The 20085-nt window shown below is 48.3% G+C and overlaps 1 protein-coding gene across 1 annotated transcript in view; it reads left to right on the top strand.

Moving 5' to 3' along the window:
* Window positions 1-17319, top strand: part of ino80b (INO80 complex subunit B) — a 152211-nt gene extending 134892 nt beyond the window's left edge. Inside the window, exons 5-8 of the mRNA XM_070859725.1 lie at window positions 10020-10209; window positions 11311-11420; window positions 13261-13433; window positions 15871-17319. Coding sequence (XP_070715826.1) covers window positions 10020-10209; window positions 11311-11420; window positions 13261-13433; window positions 15871-16329 — 932 coding nt within the window. The 3' untranslated portion in view covers window positions 16330-17319. The remainder of the gene's footprint in view (window positions 1-10019; window positions 10210-11310; window positions 11421-13260; window positions 13434-15870) is intronic.
* Window positions 17320-20085: the final 2766 nt, after the last annotated feature.

Below are 20085 nucleotides of genomic sequence, written 5' to 3'. Positions count from 1 at the left end.
CCCGGGGGGAAGTGTAGGCCGGGTCAGGGCCCCGGGGGGGGGGAAGTGTAGGCCGGGTCAAGGCCCCGGGGGGGGGAGTGTAGGCCGGGTCAAAGCCCCGGGGGGGGAGTGTAGGCCGGGTCAAGGCCCCGGGGGGGGAGTGTAGGCCGGGTCAAGGCCCCGGGGGGGGGAGTGTAGGCCGGGTCAAGGCCCCGGGGGGGGGAGTGTAGGCCGGGTCAAGGCCCGGGGGGGGGAGTGTAGGCCGGGTCAAGGCCCCGGGGGGGGGGGGGGGGAAGTAGGCCGGGTCAAGGCCCCGGGGGGGGGGGGGGGGAAGTAGGCCGGGTCAAGGCCCCGGGGGGGGGGGGGGGAGAGAGTGTAGGCCGGGTCAAGGCCCCGGGGGGGGGGGGGGGGGAGAGAGTGTAGGCCGGGTCAAGGCCCGGGGGGGGGGGGGGAGTGTAGGCCGGGTCAAGGCCCCGGGGGGGGGGGGGGGAAGGAAGTGTAGGCCCCGGGGGGGGGGAAGTGTAGGCCGGGTCAGGGCCCCGGGGGGAGTGTAGGCCGGGTCAAGGCCCCGGGGGGGGGGGAGAGTGTAGGCCGGGTCAATATCAGGGCCCCGGGGGGGAGTGTAGGCCGGGTCAAGGCCCCGGGGGTGGGGGGTGGTGTAGGCCGGGTCAGGGCCCTGGGGGGGGGGGGGGGGAGTGTAGGCCGGGTCAGGGCCCCGGGGGGGGGGGGGGGGGGTGTAGGCCGGGTCAATATCAGGGCCCCCGGGGGGGAGTGTAGGCCGGGTCAAGGCCCTGGGGGTGGGGGGTGGTGTAGGCCGGGTCAGGGCCCCGGGGGGGGGGGGGGAGTGGTAGGTCGGGTCAGGGCCCCGGGGGGGGGGGGGGGAGAGTGTAGGTCGGGTCAGGGCCCCGGGGGGGGGGGGGGGAAGTGTAGGCCGGGTCAAGGCCCGGGGGGGTGGGGGGGGGGGGAGTGTAGGCCGGGTCAAGGCCCGGGGGGGGGGGAAGAGTGTAGGCCGGGTCAATATCAGGGCCCCCGGGGGGAGTGTAGGCCGGGTCAGGGCCCCCGGGGGGGGGAGGGACGGAAGTGTAGGCCGGGTCAGGGCCCGGGGGGGGGGGAGTGTAGGCCGGGTCAGGGCCCCGGGGGGGGGGGGGGGAAGTGTAGGCAGGATCATGGCCCCGGGGGGGGGGGGGGGGGGAGTGTAGGCCGGGTCAAGGCCCCGGGGGGGGGGGGGGAAAAGGGGAGTGTAGGCCGGGTCAAGGCCCCGGGGGGGGGAGGGGAGTGTGGGCCGGGTCAGGGCCCCCGGGAGGGGAGGGAGTGTAGGCCGGGTCAGGGCCCCTGGGAGGGGAGGGGATGGAGTGTAGGCTGGGTCAGGGCCCCCGGAGGGGAGGGGATGGAGTGTAGGCTGGGTCAGGGCCCCCGGGAGGGGAGGGGAGGGGATGGAGTGTAGGCTGGGTCAGGGCCCCCGGGAGGGGAAGGGAGGGATGGAGTGTAGGCTGGGTCAGGGCCCCCGGGAGGGGAAGGGAGGGGATGGAGTGTAGGCTGGGTCAGGGCCCCCGGGAGGGGAAGGGAGGGGATGGAGTGTAGGCTGAGTCAGGGCCCCCGGGAGGGGAGGGGAGGGGATGGAGTGTAGGCTGGGTCAGGGCCCCCGGGAGGGGAAGGGAGGGGATGGAGTGTAGGCTGGGTCAGGGCCCCCGGGAGGGGAGGGGAGGGGATGGAGTGTAGGCTGGGTCAGGGCCCCCGGGAGGGGAGGGGAGGGGATGGAGTGTAGGCTGGGTCAGGGCCCCCGGGAGGGGAGGGGAGGGGATGGAGTGTAGGCTGGGTCAGGGCCCCCGGGAGGGGATGGAGTGTAGGCTGGGTCAGGGCCCCCGGGAGGGGATGGAGTGTAGGCTGGGTCAGGGCCCCCGGGAGGGGAGGGGAGGGGATGGAGTGTAGGCTGGGTCAGGGCCCCCGGGAGGGGAGGGGAGGGGATGGAGTGTAGGCTGGGTCAGGGCCCCCGGGAGGGGAGGGGAGGGGATGGAGTGTAGGCTGGGTCAGGGCCCCCGGGAGGGGAGGGGAGGGGATGGAGTGTAGGCTGGGTCAGGGCCCCCGGGAGGGGAGGGGATGGAGTGTAGGCTGGGTCAGGGCCCCCGGGAGGGGAGGGGATGGAGTGTAGGCTGGGTCAGGGCCCCCGGGAGGGGAGGGGATGGAGTGCAGGCTGGGTCAGGGCCCCCGGGAGGGAGGGGAGGGGATGGAGTGTAGGCTGGGTCAGGGCCCCCGGGAGGGGAGGGGAGGGGAGGGGAGGGGATGGAGTGTAGGCTGGGTCAGGGCCCCCGGGAGGGGAGGGGAGGGGATGGAGTGTAGGCTGGGTCAGGGCCCCCGGGAGGGGAGGGAGTGTAGGCTGGGTCAGGGCCCCTGGGAGGGGGAGGGGGAGGGGGAGTGTAGGCCGGGTCAGGGCCCCCGGGGGGGAGGAGTGTAGGCTGGGTCAGGGCCCCCGGGGGGAGGAGTATAGGCCACTCCCTGTAAACAAAGAAACTTCCCAGGAGAAATAAACTTTTACAAAAATGAAATAATCAGTCCATATTTCAAAATTATGAGGGGTCTGGACAGAGTAGATAGAGAGAAAATGTTCCCATTGGCGGATGGGTTGAGAACCAGAGGACAGATTTAAGGTGAGTGGCAAAAGAACCAAAGGTGACACGAGGAAAACGTACCCAGCGAGTGGTTAGGATCTAGAATGCACTGCCTGAAAGGGTGGTGGAGGCAGATTCAATTGTGGTTTTCAATAGGGAATTGGATAAGTACCTGAAGGAATTTTTTTGCTAGGCTTCAGCGAAAGAGCTGAGGAGTGAGACTAGCTAAGGTGCTCTTGCCGAGAGCTGGCACGGGTTCGATGGGCCGAGTGGCCTTCTATGATTCGCAGGTTGGTAACAGAGAAATAGAGGCTTTTCCCTGTAGGTGCTGATCTAGGCGGCTTGCAGTTCCATAGGCACCGGCTGCCTGTGGTAAGTGCAAGTGACTCTGATTCCTGTGCTGGGTGTAAAGAGGCTATTCAACCACATAGGATATCATCACAATTCAAGCTGCACTTTCCAATCCGGGTCAGCAGATGCTGGCCAGGAGTAGGAACTCGGGCTGTTCCTTTTTCTTTCCCTCCCCCCTCCCTAATTTAAGGGTTCTGAAGCTCATTGTGGTGCCCTGTTGTTGAGCTTGGCGCAGGAAGGGGATAAAACCTGGGACTTTCTGTGCCATTGTGGGCTCAGTTCTGCATTAGAAACACTCACTTGGGGATCCACACTGAGATTTTTGAATGCTTCAAAGATACCTGCAATGTATTGGTGAGCCTTCATCATCATAGGCAGTCCCTCAAAATTGAGGAAGACTTGCTTCCACTCTAAAAATGAGTTCTTAGGTAATTGAACAGTCCAATATGGGAATTACACAGGTGGGACAGACAGTGACTGAAGGAAAGGGTGGGTGGGACTGGTTTGCCGCACGCTCTTTCTGCTGCCTGCGCTCGATTTCTGCATGCTCTCAGCGATGATACTCGAGGTGTTCCGCGCCCTCCTGGATGCTCTTCCTTCATTTAGGGCGGTCTTTGGCTAGGGTCTCCCAGGTGTCGGTGGGGATGTTGCATTTTATCAAGGTGGCTTTGAGGGTGTCTTTGAAACATTTCCTCTGCCCACTTTGGGCTCGCTTGCCGTGCAGGAGTTCAGAATAGAGCGGTTGCTTTGGGAGTCTTGTGTCTGGTATGTGAACAGTGTGGCCCGTCCAACGGAGCTGGTTGTGTGGTCAGTGCTTCGATGCTGGGGATGTTGGCCTGGTTGAGGACGCTAATTGGCCAGAAATAGCAGCGAACCTGGGGACTGGGAGAAATTTAGAACTCAGCAGAGGAGGACAAAGGGTTTGATTAGGGCAGGGAAAATGGAGTATGAGAAGAAGCTTGCAGGGAACATTAAGACGGATTGCAAAAGTTTCTATAGATATGTAAAGAGAAAAAGGTTAGTAAAGACAAACGTAGGTCCCCTGCAGTCAGAATCAGGGGAATTCATAACGGGGAACAAAGAAATGGCGGACCAATTGAACAAGTACTTTGGTTCGGTATTCACGAAGGAGGACACGAACAACCTTCCGGTTATAAAAGGGGTCGGGGGGTCTAGTAAGGAGGAGGAACTGAGGGAAATCCTTATTAGCCGGGAAATTGTGTTGGGGAAATTGATGGGATTGAAGGCCGATAAATCCCCAGGGCCTGATGGACTGCATCCCAGAGTACTTAAGGAGGTGGCCTTGGAAATAGTGGATGCGTTGACAGTCATTTTCCAACATTCCATTGACTCTGGATCAGTTCCTATGGAGTGGAGGGTAGCCAATGTAACCCCACTTTTTAAAAATGGAGGGAGAGAGAAAACAGGGAATTATAGACCGGTCAGCCTGACATCGGTAGTGGGTAAAATGATGGAATCAATTATTAAGGATGTCATAGCAGCGCATTTGGAAAGAGGTGACATGATAGGTCCAAGTCAGCATGGATTTGTGAAAGGGAAATCATGCTTGACAAATCTTCTGGAATTTTTTGAGGATGTTTCCAGTAGAGTGGATAAGGGAGAACCAGTTGATGTATATTTGGACTTTCAGAAGGCGTTTGACAAGGTCCCACACAAGAGATTGATGTGCAAAGTTAAAGCACATGGGATTGGGGGTAGTGTACTGACATGGATTGAGAACTGGTTGTCAGACAGGAAGCAAAGAGTAGGAGTAAATGGGTACTTTTCAGAATGGCAGGCAGTGACTAGTGGGGTACCGCAAGGTTCTGTGCTGGGGCCCCAGCTGTTTACACTGTACATTAATGATTTAGATGAGGGGATTAAATGTAGTATCTCCAAATTTGCGGATGACACTAAGTTGGGTGGCAGTGTGAGCTGCGAGGAGGATGCTGTGAGGCTGCAGAGCGACTTGGATAGGTTAGGTGAGTGGGCAAATGCATGGCAGATGAAGTATAATGTGGATAAATGTGAGGTTATCCACTTTGGTGGTAAAAACAGAGAGACAGACTATTATCTGAATGGTGACAGATTAAGAAAAGGGGAGGTACAAAGAGACCTGGGTGTCATGGTACATCAGTCATTGAAGGTTGGCATGCAGGTGCAACAGGCGGTTAAGAAAGCAAATGGCATGTTGGCCTTCATAGCAAGGGGATTTGAGTACAGGGGCAGGGAGGTGTTGCTACAGTTGTACAGGGCATTGGTGAGGCCACACCTGGAGTATTGTGTACAGTTTTGGTCTCCTAACCTGAGGAAGGACATTCTTGCTATTGAGGGAATGCAGCGAAGGTTCACCAGACTGATTCCCGGGATGGCGGGACTGACCTATCAAGAAAGACTGGATCAACTGGGCTTGTATTCACTGGAGTTCAGAAGAATGAGAGGGGACCTCATAGAAACATATAAAATTCTGACGGGGTTAGATGCAGGAAGAATGTTCCCAATGTTGGGGAAGTCCAGATCCAGAGGTCACAGTCTAAGGATAAGGGGTAAGCCATTTAGGACCTAGATGCGGAGGAACTTCTTCACCCAGAGAGTGGTGAACCTGTGGAATTCTCTACCACAGAAAGTTGTTGAGGCCAATTCACTAAATATATTCAAAAAGGAGTTAGATGAGGTCCTTACTACTAGGGGGATCAAGGGGTATGGTGAGAAAGCAGGAATGGGGTACTGAAGTTGAATGTTCAGCCATGAACTCATTGAATGGCGGTGCAGGCTAGAAGGGCCGAATGGCCTACTCCTGCACCTATTTTCTATGTTTCTATGTTTCTAACATTAGTGCGTCTGTCCTCCCAGGGGATTTGCAGGATCTTGCGGAGCCTTAAGAACATAAGGACAGGAGTGGGCCATTCAACTCCACCATTTAATTAGATCATGGCCAATCTGTACTTCAGTTACATTTACCTGTTGTTGCTCCATATACCTTAGTGTTGTTGTCCAGCAAAAGTCTATTGATCTCTGCCTAGAAAATTTCAATTGATACAGAATTTGCAGCATTTTGGGGAGAGTTCCAGATTTAAAGTGTTTCCTGATTTCACTCCTGAATGGCCTAGCTGTAATGTTAAGGTTATGCCCCCTTGTTCTTGGCTTCCTCCACTAAGGGGACATCATTAACCAGTTTTATTTCTGAACACAATTTTGAAATTCCTTGTAGTCCTCAAGTGACATGAACATTATCAAGGGAAATGTAAAGAAAATCTGAATACTGGAAATGTGAAATAAAATCAAAGTGGTGGGAGGGCAGAGCAGGTTAGTAACCATCTGAAGAATGTTTCTCGTTCCAATTTGGGACCCTTCATTAAAAACGCCCAAATCTTTTTCAGATATTGATGGAGCTGCTGACTGCTCCCAGCGTTTTCTGTTTTGTTTCAGTTTCTGGAGTTTGCAGGGGATTTTTCTGTTACTGGGAAATGGTTACCCAAGGATTTATACCATGTGATGTTCCACCAACCACAACCCAAGAAAATGGGTTGTCCGTTTACATATTTTGTCTGTATACCATTAGCCCATTGATTACATTGGATAGATTTTTAACTAATAAGGGAATTAAGGGTTATGGGGAGCGGGCGGGTAAGTGGAGCTGAGTCCACGGCCAGATCAGCCATGATATTGAATGGCGGAGCAGGTTTGAGGGGCTAGATGGCCTACTCCTGTTCCTAGTTCTTATGTTCTTGTATACGGCACAGAAACAGATCATTCGGACCACCAGTCCATGCCATGCTCCACTCGAGCCGCCTCCCGTCTTTCCTTGTCTAAATCTATCAGCATAACCCTCTATTTCCCCCTTCCTCATACCTGTGTCTAGCCTCCCCTTAAACTCATCGATACTATTTGCTTCAACCACTCCGTGGTAGTGAGTTCCACACTCTTTGGGTAAAGAGGTTTCTTTGAATTCCCCATTGGATTGTTTGGTGACTATCTTATATTGAGGGAGTGCAGCGAAGGTTCACCAGACTGATTCCCGGGATGGCGGGACTGACCTATCAAGAAAGATTGGATCAACTGGGCTTGTATTCACTGGAGTTCAGAAGAATGAGAGGGGACCTCATAGAAACGTTTAAAATTCTGACGGGTTTAGACAGGTTAGATGCAGAAAGAATGTTCCCAATGTTGGGGAAGTCCAGAACCAGGGGTCACAGTCTGAGGATAAGGGGTAAGCCATTTAGGTCCGAGATGAGGAGAAACTTCTTCACCCAGAGAGTGGTGAACCTGTGGAATTCTCTGCCACAGAAAGTAGTTGAGGCCAATTCACTAAATATATTCAAAAGGGAGTTAGATGAAGTCCTTACTACTCGGGGGATCAAGGGTTATGGCGAGAAAGCAGGAAGGGGGTACTGAAGTTTCATGTTCAGCCATGAACTCATTGAATGGCGGTGCAGGCTAGAAGGGCTGAATGGCCTGCTCCTGCACCTATTTTCTATGTTTCTATGACCCCTGGTTGTGCTCTTCCCCACAAGTGGGAACTCTCTCTCTATCCACTCTATCGAAACCTTTCATAATTTTAAAGACCTCTATTATCCTTGCCTAATGTGTATACCTCGCATTTCTGTATTCAAATCTGGTATCTGATTTTGAATTGTAAATAATGTTATATGTTATGCCATGCAAGCTTTCACTGTGGATGTTTTCTTATTAATATATTCTACTTTACTGATTGCAATTTACTCAATTGCCACCTCTTCAAGTTGATGTTTTGGCTTAGTTAGTTGTATCTAATGTGAGTTATAAGATTGTGGGTTTAAAATCCCCTTTTAGGATTTGTGCATGTAGTTTAGGCTGCCACTCCAATTCAGTACGGAAGGAGTGTTGCATTATCGTAGAAGTGACCTTAGTCTGTCTGTCCCAGCAGTCAGAGGGACATTACACATCTCATGGCACTATTTAAGAAGAACAGGAAGTCTACTGGTGTTGTCATCAATGTTTCAGCTTCAAATAACACCACCAAAATAGATTATCTGGCCATTTGTCGAATTGGCTGTTTGTTGGACCTTGCATTATGCAAATTATCTGCCCTGTTTACCACCAACAAGAACAGTGGCTATGCTTCAAATGAGTTATTAGATGTGAGATGCTTTGGGATGCGCTGATAGATGTGACTAGATGTTGTATAAATGCAAGTTCTTTTTAACAGATGTAATGTGGCAAATATCTAGATTTCTGATTAAATGTGGTGAGGGTGTAAACAAAACCTGTGCTATGGAGATTACTTCGTTGCATTGTTTCAAACAGAAGGCACATTCAGAGCTGTAACACTGTGATGGAGTCTAAAGTTTGAAATATCTTAGTATAAATACATTTATTTGGGTCTTTTTAACACTTTAAAAAAGGCACTAAGGACGTCAAATAAGTCAACCCTGAAGAGAAGTAGCAAGGTAGAGCAGTGTGGGGCCAAGGTGTTTGAAGGCTCTATTGTGACTATGGATGGAGGGAAGGAAGGGTACAAGAAGGCCAAAGTGAGAAGAGCAAATTGTCATTAGCCTGTGCATGATTTCAGCAGAGGACATCATACAGATAAGTAACAGGATAGGGGAGTGGAAGATGGAACCGTTTGGGGCCACTGCAGAGAGTTGTGCTGGCTTTGTTGGATGGGACCAAGTGATGGAAAGATGATGGGAGTGGTCAAACATGTCAATTTATTTGCTTGTTTTGGTAATTGCTAAACATCACCGACCCATTATGTTGGGAAGTCACTGGTTCCTTTCTGGCTGTGAACAGAGGCACTGGCAATCTGGTCTCCAAACAGGAAGCTGTGAAGCAAGTTTCAGCCAGGCTCAGAAGTAACAAGTAGGAGAATATTGTACATCAAGTAAGACAACCCACTGATATGAGGAAGTGCGGTGTGTTCATTATTTTGTATGTACTGTGTTGAATGAAGTAAATCTCATTGTGGCCCTTGCTTTGTATGCTATGAAAGAAAGCAACTTAATGACTTGTATCTGGCCCCATTTCACTCCACCTTCGAAGAGATTAAAGAAGCTTTTGTGCAAAAGATGCAAATGTTCGGATCGTAGTGCTATACTGTTGTCACACTTCTGGGTTCTGCTATTGAATGGTTAGGTTTTGGACTGTACTGACGTGCTGCTAACCATAAGATGCTCAGACTTGTGGTAGTGACGAGCACGGCTGAACAACAAAGAATAGGTAACTAGTAACACTTGGTATTTGACTGGTGATATTGAAGCTGATTATTTTCATGCCTCTTTCTTGAATACTTTCACAGGAGTTGTATAAAGCTGTCAATAGTTGGTTTACTACCACCCACCACCATTAGCCCCTGCACAATGAGACCAGTTATAGTGCCACAACTTCCACCCTGGCTGAGACCATTTGACTGAGTACAGATCAGGGACTAAACCCAAGCCCCTTCTGCTTGTATGGTTCACTGTTCTAACAGATAGCGTCCTTAACGACTGGGCCATTTGCAGAACCATCTTTCAGACTTCACCCAAGCAAAACTAAAGGGGCCATTGTATTTACTGTAATTTCAGTAAAGCGTAGTGGGCATGTGACATTTATTGCAGGACACAGCCAGCAGTACAATTGGTGATCTATCTTTCCAAACTTGGGTTTTGCCTGGAGAGTATTTTGAGCTGTATAGCACTCAAACAAAGTATAGTTGTTTAAAGATCTATTGCTTGTGGTCGGAGTGATAAATTAAGAGCATGACATAACATTGAAATGTATTGGTACAAGTACGATGTTTCTAAAAGCACAGTTGTACCAATGAACCCAGTGACCACAGTGGGACCTGTGACTGCTTTAAGGCACAAAAAATTTTATTTACTTTAAAAAGTGGAAAATAAGCTAGACATTTTTTTAAAAAGTTAAGCGTTTTGAAATGCAAGTTGTACGATTGGTTCAGTAGGTTGTTGGTCACATTTCCCATCAGGTAGTTTTCTGAATGGCCGTAGTCCTTAGCTATTGGTCTGGGGTTTGAGCGATGAGCAACTCTGAGTCAGATGGTCAGCCGCTCGATCAGCTGCCCCAGCACCGTTTCATTTTATTTTGCTTCCTTTGCCGTTTCAGACGATGAAGCTGGCGGCCACAGCTCTCACAAGAAGAAGCACAAGAAACACAAGAAACACAAGAAGAAGCATCACCAGGCAGACGTGGGGCTCGGCTTCTCGTCCGAGACTCTGGAATCCGACTCCGGCACTGGAAAACCTCAGCTCAAACTTAAAATCAAACTGGGTGGGCAGACCATGGGCACCAAGAGGTAACGTAACTTCATAATCGGGTGTCTCACTTTGTTAAAACTAATTTTTACTCCTTGAAGTCAGTCAAGGAATGATTCTGTATTTGTAAGGAGTCTTTATTATTATAGAGGCACATGGTTTGTTCTCACTCTGATCTGCTCAGAAATCAACATTTTCACTGCTTCTGGGGTTCCATGTAAAACGATGGCAAAAAATGATATGGTATCAAAGTGCCTATGGTACTGGACAAGCAACCCAGTGGTCGGATTAAAATTCTATCCTAGATATTGAATTGAGTTTCGGAGGCTGGCACTGCAAAAGCTGTTAAACTAATGCCACCCCTGTCTGGTCTGTTCTACACATGACGCACTCTGACTCTGAATGGCTGCTGAAGTGCTGTAGCAAACCACTCTGCTGTACAAATGATTGCTACGGCATTTCAAGTAGGTCCCCCCCCCCCCCACACCTTCAACAATTACAGGATGGACAATAAATGTGGCCTTGCCAGTGTTACCCACACCCTGAGAACAAATTTAAGAAAGCATAGAAAATAGGTGCAGGAGTAGGCCATTCGGCCCTTCGAGCCTGCACCGCCATTCAATAAGATCTTGGCTGATCATTCCCTCAGCACCCCTTTCCTGCTTTCTCTCAAGTGTAGGAATTCATGGGATTTTTTGTTGTGGGATGCCACGTCAAATGACTTGTCCAGTTATCGCAGGCACTATAGTGGTGTGGACAGGAATTTACTACTTGTTGATCAGCTGCGACAGCCATGTTCACACGCAAAGTCCTCTCCTTCCTCCAGTGAGTAAGTGCACCGAGTGATGCAGGGCACAGCTGCACACTACGGTTGGCCTCCCTTCCCTGGTGCTGACAAGGCGACTGACTAGGATTCCTGCTCCGCACTGTCGGATTTTTTGACACACAGGCCTGGACATTAGTTCTCCCCCATACCATGTAGATGGCCAAAGAGACGAAAGGAAAGAAAATAAATCCTACTCACTAGCAGTAATGGTTGCGTTGAATGCCCCACTGACCAAGACGTCTGAAAGATATACATGTAGAATATACAACTTTATTTCTATTGCACATGTAATTCTGACATTGTTTTCATGCAACAGTGTGCCCCACTTCTCTCTGGCTTCTGAGCTGAAGCAATCTCCATCTCCTCTGATGGTTGATGATGATGAACCAGATGAAGTACCATTGGACCAGTATCGGGCCTGGCTGGGTAAGTGCTGTTCATCCTAATTGTCTCCAGAGGTTACTGTACTTGAGTCTTCTGTACACTTCTACAACCCTCCCCAAACTTTTGTGGTACATTCTGTTAATTTAACTCTGGAGAGTATTTTTCTGCATATTTTAACTGCTAATTTTGTCAGGATTCTCTTACTTGATAAGCTACGAGGGTTTCGAGCAACTTATTTGAATCAGCAGTTGTAGGTGTCCTTTTAAAGACTCCTGGCTCCCCAACATTGGTAGAAGCCTTTCCAAGAAATACTACTTGGTTTGGAGAAGAGAGGAGAAGAAAACTAATGAGAACTGTGTACGTGCTCTAGGTGTGGTCTAACCAAGGTTCTACATAATTTTAATATAACTTCTCTGCTTTTCAATTCTATTCCTCTTCAAATGAACCTTACTGCTTTGTTTTCAATTTTTATGGCCTTATTAACCTGTGTTGCTCCTTTTAATGATTTCTGAATCTGTACCACTAGATTCCTAGACTCCCATTTAAACTTCTTCTTCATCCAGAATGCACCACCTCACTCTTGCCTATATTAATATTAATTTGCCATTTACATGCCTGTTCTCCAGGTTTATTAATCTTGTATTTTGTCACAGTCTTCCTCCATATTAAGTATACTCCCCCCGCCCCCCCAGTTTTGTAATTGTACTTCCGATTCCTGAGTTCAAATAATTTATGTAAATGGTGAACAACTGTGGTCCCGGCACCGATCCCCATGGAATACCACTTCCCACTTTCTGCCAGTCTGAGTAACTACCTTTAACCCCTACTCTAGTTTCTGTTTTGTAGCCAACTTGCTTCCCAAGAATGCTACACTTATTACATCATATACATTTGTACCTCTCCAGTCCAGCACCCTTGGGACCTGACGGGTGCCGGACCAGAGAATTTTCCGGACCACAGGAGGTCACGCCGACCCGAGCATTGTCAGCAGTACCCTAGACTTAGAGTATTACTGACAATGACCCGCCATGTTCTGTGCACGCACTGCGCAGAAGCCTACTGCATAACATTTTGTAGGCCCAGCTTCCGCACTCCTCGCTCCCTCTCCGTGCCGACCCGACCAAGGAGGGAACACCGGCGGCAACAGGGAGAAGAGGAGCAGCCAGCCCCAGGACACAGCGTGGGTCGCGACCCCCATGGAATGATGCCGGACCAAAGAGTCCCGGACTGGAGAGGTTCAACCTGTACCATATCCCAAGATTTTCTGAAAGAAATCTATCTAATTTGGATTTGAGTGTCAAACAGCTTTGCATCCTGAAAACAATTGCCTTCTGACACTTAACAGGAGTATGGATGGTAAGACTGGCACAAAAAATACTGCCAAGACTGATCAGTTTTTAAAACTCGATGGGAAAAATTTACCTGCTGGAGTGAGACTGCACAGCTTCAGTGTTCCCTTTTTGGGCCTCCCAAGGTTGTGTCCTGTCGGGACCATAAATCAGGATTACAAATCATCCAGTACTTTGTGGAGAATCTGAACTCGTGGTGTCGTCTTCTTGCCACAAATTGCTGGATGAACTACTAACAGTGAGCACCTTTTATTTCGCCATTATTTTTCCAGCCATTTCTGGGGCCACTGGGAGGTCCACTCATCTCTGCTCATTCTATCACATCTCGCCTGTAGTCGGATTGTCAGAGCCGAGAGCAGCTCTCTAACCTTTCACCTCAGCGGTGAGCATGTCCTACAGCCACTAGAGAAGGGCAAAAAAACGTAAATAAGCTTCGTACACTGTTTTCTCCTTTTTTATTTATTTCCGTCATAAATGTATGAAGGTAAAAATGCTGAGTTTGACCAGAATTACCCATCTTAAAACATTTTCAGATGAGGAGAGCAACTTGGATCCATCACCTCTACCAGACCTGGATTCAGAAAGTCTTCAAGAGCCGGAACAGGATGAGGAGCAGCGATGGCTGGATGCTTTAGAGAAAGGAGAGTTGGATGATAATGGGGAGCTAAAGAAGGAGATTGATGAATCACTGCTGACAGCTAGGCAGGTAAGTGTTGAGCTGCATCTCGTTGGAAAAATAACAGCGTGTTAATGACTCATGTTGTTGTTATTGATGTGCAAACCGGCCAGGAAGTTGAGCGATACGCCATGAGTTGTGAATCCCCAGCACATGCTAGTCGCTTTATGTCGCACCACCGTCTGCTTCATGCAAACGGCATTTCGCCTTTGGTCATGACGTTATTTTTAGGAACTTGCTGGATTTACATATTAATGACCCAGTAAACGCGCCACAAAGTTAAGTCTGGTGATTAACAGTTCCTTTTTAACGATGTGATAATTCAGTGCCAATCAGGCCCTCCGGCCTAGAAATTGAACGATTTAAACTATGGAGTCTCCATTATGGGTTAATAAATGACAGCCAACACAGATTTTTTAAAGGCAAATCATGCTTTACTAACTGGATTGAGTTCTTGATGAAGTAACGGAGAGGGTCGATGAAGGTAGTGCAGTTGATGTGTATATGGACTTGCAATAGGTGTTTTGATAAAGTGCTCATAATAGACCTATTTGAATGATTGAAGCACATGGGATTAAAGGGGCAGTGGCAGCGTGGATACGAAATTGGCTGAGACACACACGCAGAGAGAAGTGATGAATAGTTGTTTTTCAGACTGGAGGGAACTATACAGTGGTGTCCCCCAGGGTATGGTATTACGACCACTATTTTTTTGATATATATTAACGGCCTGCACATAGGTAAACAGGGCATCATTTCAAAGTTTCAGAGATGAATTGAACTTCAAAATGTAGTGAACAATGCGGAAGATAGTAACAGACTTCTGGCTTTTTCACCAATCTATGTCCTCCTGAACAGGCTGAGGAGCAGACATGTGGCAGTTGAAATATAACACAGGAGTGTGAAGTGATGCATTTTGGAAGGAAGAATGAGGAGGTGCATGTCAACTAAATGGTACAATTTTAAAGGGGCTGCAGGAAGAGAGAGACCTGGGGGTGTATGTACACAAACCTTTGAAGGAGGCAGGACAAGTTGAGAAGGATGTTTTTAAGAGGCATTGAGGTCAAAAGCAAGGCAGTTACGCTCCACTTTTATAAATTGGTTAGGCCCCAGTTGGTGGTTGTCCAATTCTGGGCACTGCACTTTATGAAGGATGTCAAGGCCTTTGAGGGTGCAGAGGAGATTTACTAGTTATGTGGAGAGACTAGAGAAGCTGGGGTGGTTGTTACTCTATCAAAGCCCTTCTCTGATGTAAGGAGAAACTGTTTCCAGTGGCAGAAGAGTTGATACAGTTATTTAGGAAAAGAACGAAAGGTGAGATGAGAATCTTTTTATACAGAAAGTTATGATCTGGAATGCACTGCCTGAAAGGGTGGTGGAAGAAGTTTCTATATTAACTTTCAAAAGGGATTGGATAAGTACTTGAAGGGGAAACATTTTCAGGGCTCTAGGGAAAGGGAGGGAGATAGCTCTTTCAATGTACAGGCATGATTGGCTAAATGGCGGCCTCCTGTGCTGCATCATTCTATGATTCCTTCAGGTGGTAAATTGAAGATATTCAAAATATCAAATGAAAAATTATTTTTCCTTTCTTCTTTTTTTTAAAATTCTGTTCCTGATTTGTCTCACTCAGCCTCCTTCTCCGCCGTTCCTTTGCTTCATTCTCCATCCTTAAATCTCATTGGTAAAGTAGATAGACTGTTGGTCCTGCCGTTCACTAAAGTCCCAAATGCCCCGCTGCCTTCGGCGTTATTGGCTCGCACTTTCAGCAATGCACAAGGCAAAGAAAATTGAGCTGAAGGGTACAGAAAAAGTCCAACTAATGAGGCACACACCAGCTTGATCCAGCCCATTAATACCGTTTTGTTGACTGCAACATTCTGATTTCTTTGGTGTTGCGCTTTCGAAAACGATTGGCGATACACCCCAGCGACCCGATATTTTTGCAGCACCCGATATACCACTACTGGTGACAAAAGGAAAAGATAATCCAGTAAAACCAAACGGGAAGCATTGCGGAGAGTGTAGGGAGGAGGGCAAAATTATATGTGAAATATGATTGAATCGTAGTCTGTGGTAGCTGCATGCATTATTCTCAATAGTATCATCTTTCAGACTATTTTGGATAGTTTCTATACAGATTTATAGTTCCCCCCCCGAAGTCTCCTATCACTAGGTGTTCACGCACTTCATAGAATCGTACAGCACAGAAGGAGGCTATTTGGGCCAGTGTTTATGTGCTGGCTCTTTGAAAGAGCTCTCTAGTTTGTCCACCCCACAGCCCTGCAATATTTTCCCCTTCAAGTTGTTGTTCAATTTCTTTTTGAAAGTTATTATTGAATCTACTTCGATCACCCTTTCAAGCAGTGCATTCCCGATCATCATAACTTGCTGCATTAAAAAATTCTCATAATTTAGTTTACAGTATTTGCTCATTCTAAACGTGATCATTGTTTTGTTTATGCAGCGTGCCCTGCTACACAAGCAGCAAAGCCAACCACTGCTGGAGCTGCCCATGGGCTATAAAGTGAAGGAGATGACTGAGGAGATGATGGTGAAGCGAGCTGAGCGTGCTCGAAAGAGACGCCTGCAGGCTGCTAAGAAAGCAGAAGACAGCAAAAACCAAACTATTGAACGGCTGACAAAAACCAACAAGGCCAAAGTGAAAACGCTGAGGGAGAGAAGGACCAAGAGAATGCACTATCCGATGATTAGATATTCAAATACCGCCGCTGGGATTACTGTCTCCTTTCCTCACGGATGTCCTGCCCCGCTCCCAGCAGCCTCGCAGTCTGTACCCACCCCAGTAACCTGCGGGGTTGAGGGCTGCTCAAACTCCAAGAAATACTCTTGTTCTAAAACCGGGTTACCTCTCTGCAGCTTTGAGTGCTACAAAAAGAATTTGTTGATCCAGGGTTTGGCTTGACTGGAAGCAAGCTTTGTTTCTATTGTTGGTTCTGAAGAAAGAACGGAGGTAGAGATGCCTAGAAAGCACATTTGGCCCCAGCTGCTACCAGTGGGTTACTGCACTAACCAGTCTCATTTATCAGTGGGAGGTTAATGGGTGGTAATAAGATTCTTCCGTGATAATGAAATAGCAACTGTGCTTTGTCTGATTCCCCGTGATCCACCAGTTGGATCATAAGGTTGTTCTCAGAACAAAAGTGGTTACTTACATTAGTGGTGGGATTAATGGACAGTATTCTGCAGTTTGGCAATTATCAAAGAATTGTGTTCCTCACCGTGAGGAATAAACGGTTTCCTTTTGGGTACCCAGTGTAAGCATTCTGGCTCGGGAACAATATGATTGGTAAAGCTCCCTCTACCTGTCCAACCATGTCTTTCACTCCCACCAGTGTGACATTTCTCCATTCCTCTTCTGTGATCGATTGGGTGTGTGAGATAAGAAGCAAATTGGAGCCTTGGGGCAATGCTGAGACTGACCAAACTCTGGTTTCATGGAACTAAGCAGCCAACAGAATAGGCTTCCACCTTAACAGTCTTGACTACGTTCAAACCTGGGACCTCGGAGTCCAGTGTCCAACCCACTGCACCCTCTGATCCCCCATTATCACAATATTATTCTCTTCCCTTCACACACTTTCTTTCTCCCCTCCCTGCCAAAATATCTTGCTAATTCTCCTTGGTGGAAGTGCTGTGCCCCACAGACATGCACCATCAACTTTCTGGAAGATGTACTTGGGTATATGATGAGACACCTCCAGGTATCACAAGTGAGATAAGAAAAACTCACTAGAGGGAATCGGGGTGAGAATGTTGAGCTTGGCAGTCAACTTGGAATTATTGGGCTGTCCTAATGTGTGTTTTTTTTGTATATAGAAACATAGAAACATAGAAAATAGGTGCAGGAGTAGGCCATTCGGCCCTTCTAGCCTGCACCGCCATTCAATGAGTTCATGGCTGAACATTCAACTTCAGTACCCCATTCCTGCTTTCTCGCCATACCCCTTGATCCCCCTAGCAGTAAGGACCTCATCTAACTCCTTTTTGAATATATTTAGTGAATTGGCCTCAACAACTTTCTGTGGTAGAGAATTCCACAGGTTCACCACTCTCTGGGTGAAGAAGTTCCTCCGCATCTCGGTCCTAAATGGCTTACCCCTTATCCTTAGACTGTGACCCCTGGTTCTGGACTTCCCCAACATTGGGAACATTCTTCCTGCATCTAACCTGTCTAACCCCGTCAGAATTTTATATGTTTCTATGAGGTCCCCTCTCATTCTTCTGAACTCCAGTGAATACAAGCCCAGTTGATCCAGTCTTTCTTGATAGGTCAGTCCCGCCATCCTGGGAATCAGTCTGGTGAACCTTCGCTGCACTCCCTCAATAGCAAGAATGTCCTTCCTCAGGTTAGGAGACCAAAACTGTACACAATACTCCAGGTGTGGCCTCACCAATGCCCTGTACAACTGTAGCAACACCTCCCTGCCCCTGTACTCAAATCCCCTTGCTATGAAGGCCAACATGCCATTTGCTTTCTTAACCGCCTGCTGCACCTGCATGCCAACCTTCAATGACTGATGTACCATGACACCCAGGTCTCTTTGCACCTCCCCTTTTCCTAATCTGTCACCATTCAGATAATAGTCTGTCTCTCTGTTTTTACCACCAAAGTGGATAACCTCACATTTATCCACATTATACTTCATCTGCCATGCATTTGCCCACTCACCTAACCTATCCAAGTCGCTCTGCAGCCTCACAGCATCCTCCTTGCAGCTCACACTGCCACCCAACTTAGTGTCATCCGCAAATTTGGAGATACTACATTTAATCCCCTCATCTAAATCATTAATGTACAGTGTAAACAGCTGGGGCCCCAGCACAGAACCTTGCGGTACCCCACTAGTCACTGCCTGCCATTCTGAAAAGTACCCATTTACTCCTACTCTTTGCTTCCTGTCTGACAACCAGTTCTCAATCCATGTCAGTACACTACCCCCAATCCCATGTGCTCTAACTTTGCACATCAATCTCTTGTGTGGGACCTTGTCGAACGCCTTCTGAAAGTCCAAATATACCACATCAACTGGTTCTCCCTTATCCACTCTACTGGAAACATCCTCAAAAAAATTCCAGAAGATTTGTCAAGCATGATTTCCCTTTCACAAATCCATGCTGACTTGGACCTATCATGTCACCTCTTTCCAAATGCACTGCTATGACATCCTTAATAATTGATTCCATCATTTTACCCACTACCGATGTCAGGCTGACCGGTCTATAATTCCCTGTTTTCTCTCCCTCCTTTTTTAAAAAGTGGGGTTACATTGGCTACCCTCCACTCCATAGGAACTGATCCAGAGTCAATGGAATGTTGGAAAATGACTGTCAACGCATCCACTATTTCCAAGGCCACCTCCTTAAGTACTCTGGGATGCAGTCCATCAGGCCCTGGGGATTTATCGGCCTTCAATCCCATCAATTTCCCCAACACAATTTCCCGGCTAATAAGGATTTCCCTCAGTTCCTCCTCCTTACTAGACCCCCCGACCCCTTTTATAACCGGAAGGTTGTTCGTGTCCTCCTTCGTGAATACCGAACCAAAGTACTTGTTCAATTGGTCCGCCATTTCTTTGTTCCCCGTTATGACTTCCCCTGATTCTGACTGCAGGGGACCTACATTTGTCTTTACTAACCTTTTTCTCTTTACATATCTATAGAAACTTTTGCAATCCGTCTTAATGTTCCCTGCAAGCTTCTTCTCATACTCCATTTTCCCTGCCCTAATCAAACCCTTTGTCCTCCTCTGCTGAGTTCTAAATTTCTCCCAGTCCCCAGGTTCGCTGCTATTTCTGGCCAATTTGTATGCCACTTCCTTGGCTTTAATACTATCCCTGATTTCCCTTGATAGCCACGGTTGAGCCACCTTCCCTTTTTTATTTCTATGCCAGACAGGAATGTACAATTGTTGTAGTTCATCCATGCGGTCTCTAAATGTCTGCCATTGCCCATCCACAGTCAACCCCTTAAGTATCATTCGCCAATCCATCTCAGCCAATTCACGCCTCATACCTTCAAAGTTAGCCTTCTTTAAGTTCTGGACCATGGTCTCTGAATTAACTGTTTCATTCTCCATCCTAATGCAGAATTCCACCATATTATGGTCACTCTTCCCCAAGGGGCCTCGCACAACGAGATTGCTAATTAATCCTTTCTCATTACATAACACCCAGTCTAAGATGGCCTCCCCCCTAGTTGGTTCCTCGACATATTGGTCTAAAAAACCATCCCTTATGCACTCCAGAAAATCCTCCTCCACCGTATTGCTTCCAGTTTGGTTAGCCCAATCTATGTGCATATTAAAGTCACCCATTATAACTGCTGCACCTTTATTGCACGCACCCCTAATTTCCTGTTTGATGCCCTCCCCAACATCACTACTACTGTTTGGAGGTCTATACACAACTCCCACTAACGTTTTTTGCCCTTTGGTGTTCTGCAGCTCTACCCATATAGATTCCACATCATCCAAGCTAATGTCCTTCCTAACTATTGCCTTAATCTCCTCCTTAACCAGCAATGCTACCCCACCTCCTTTTCCTTTTATTCTATCCTTCCTGAATGTTGAATACCCCTGGATGTTGAGTTCCCAGCCCTGCTCATCCTGGAGCCACGTCTCCGTAATCCCAATCACATCATATTTGTTAACATCTATTTG

This window comes from Pristiophorus japonicus, chromosome 2, assembly GCF_044704955.1.
Source record: "Pristiophorus japonicus isolate sPriJap1 chromosome 2, sPriJap1.hap1, whole genome shotgun sequence".
Lineage (NCBI taxonomy): Eukaryota > Metazoa > Chordata > Chondrichthyes > Pristiophoridae > Pristiophorus > Pristiophorus japonicus.
Note: the sequence above shows the minus strand (reverse complement) of the source record. Positions and strands in the feature narration are given on the sequence as shown.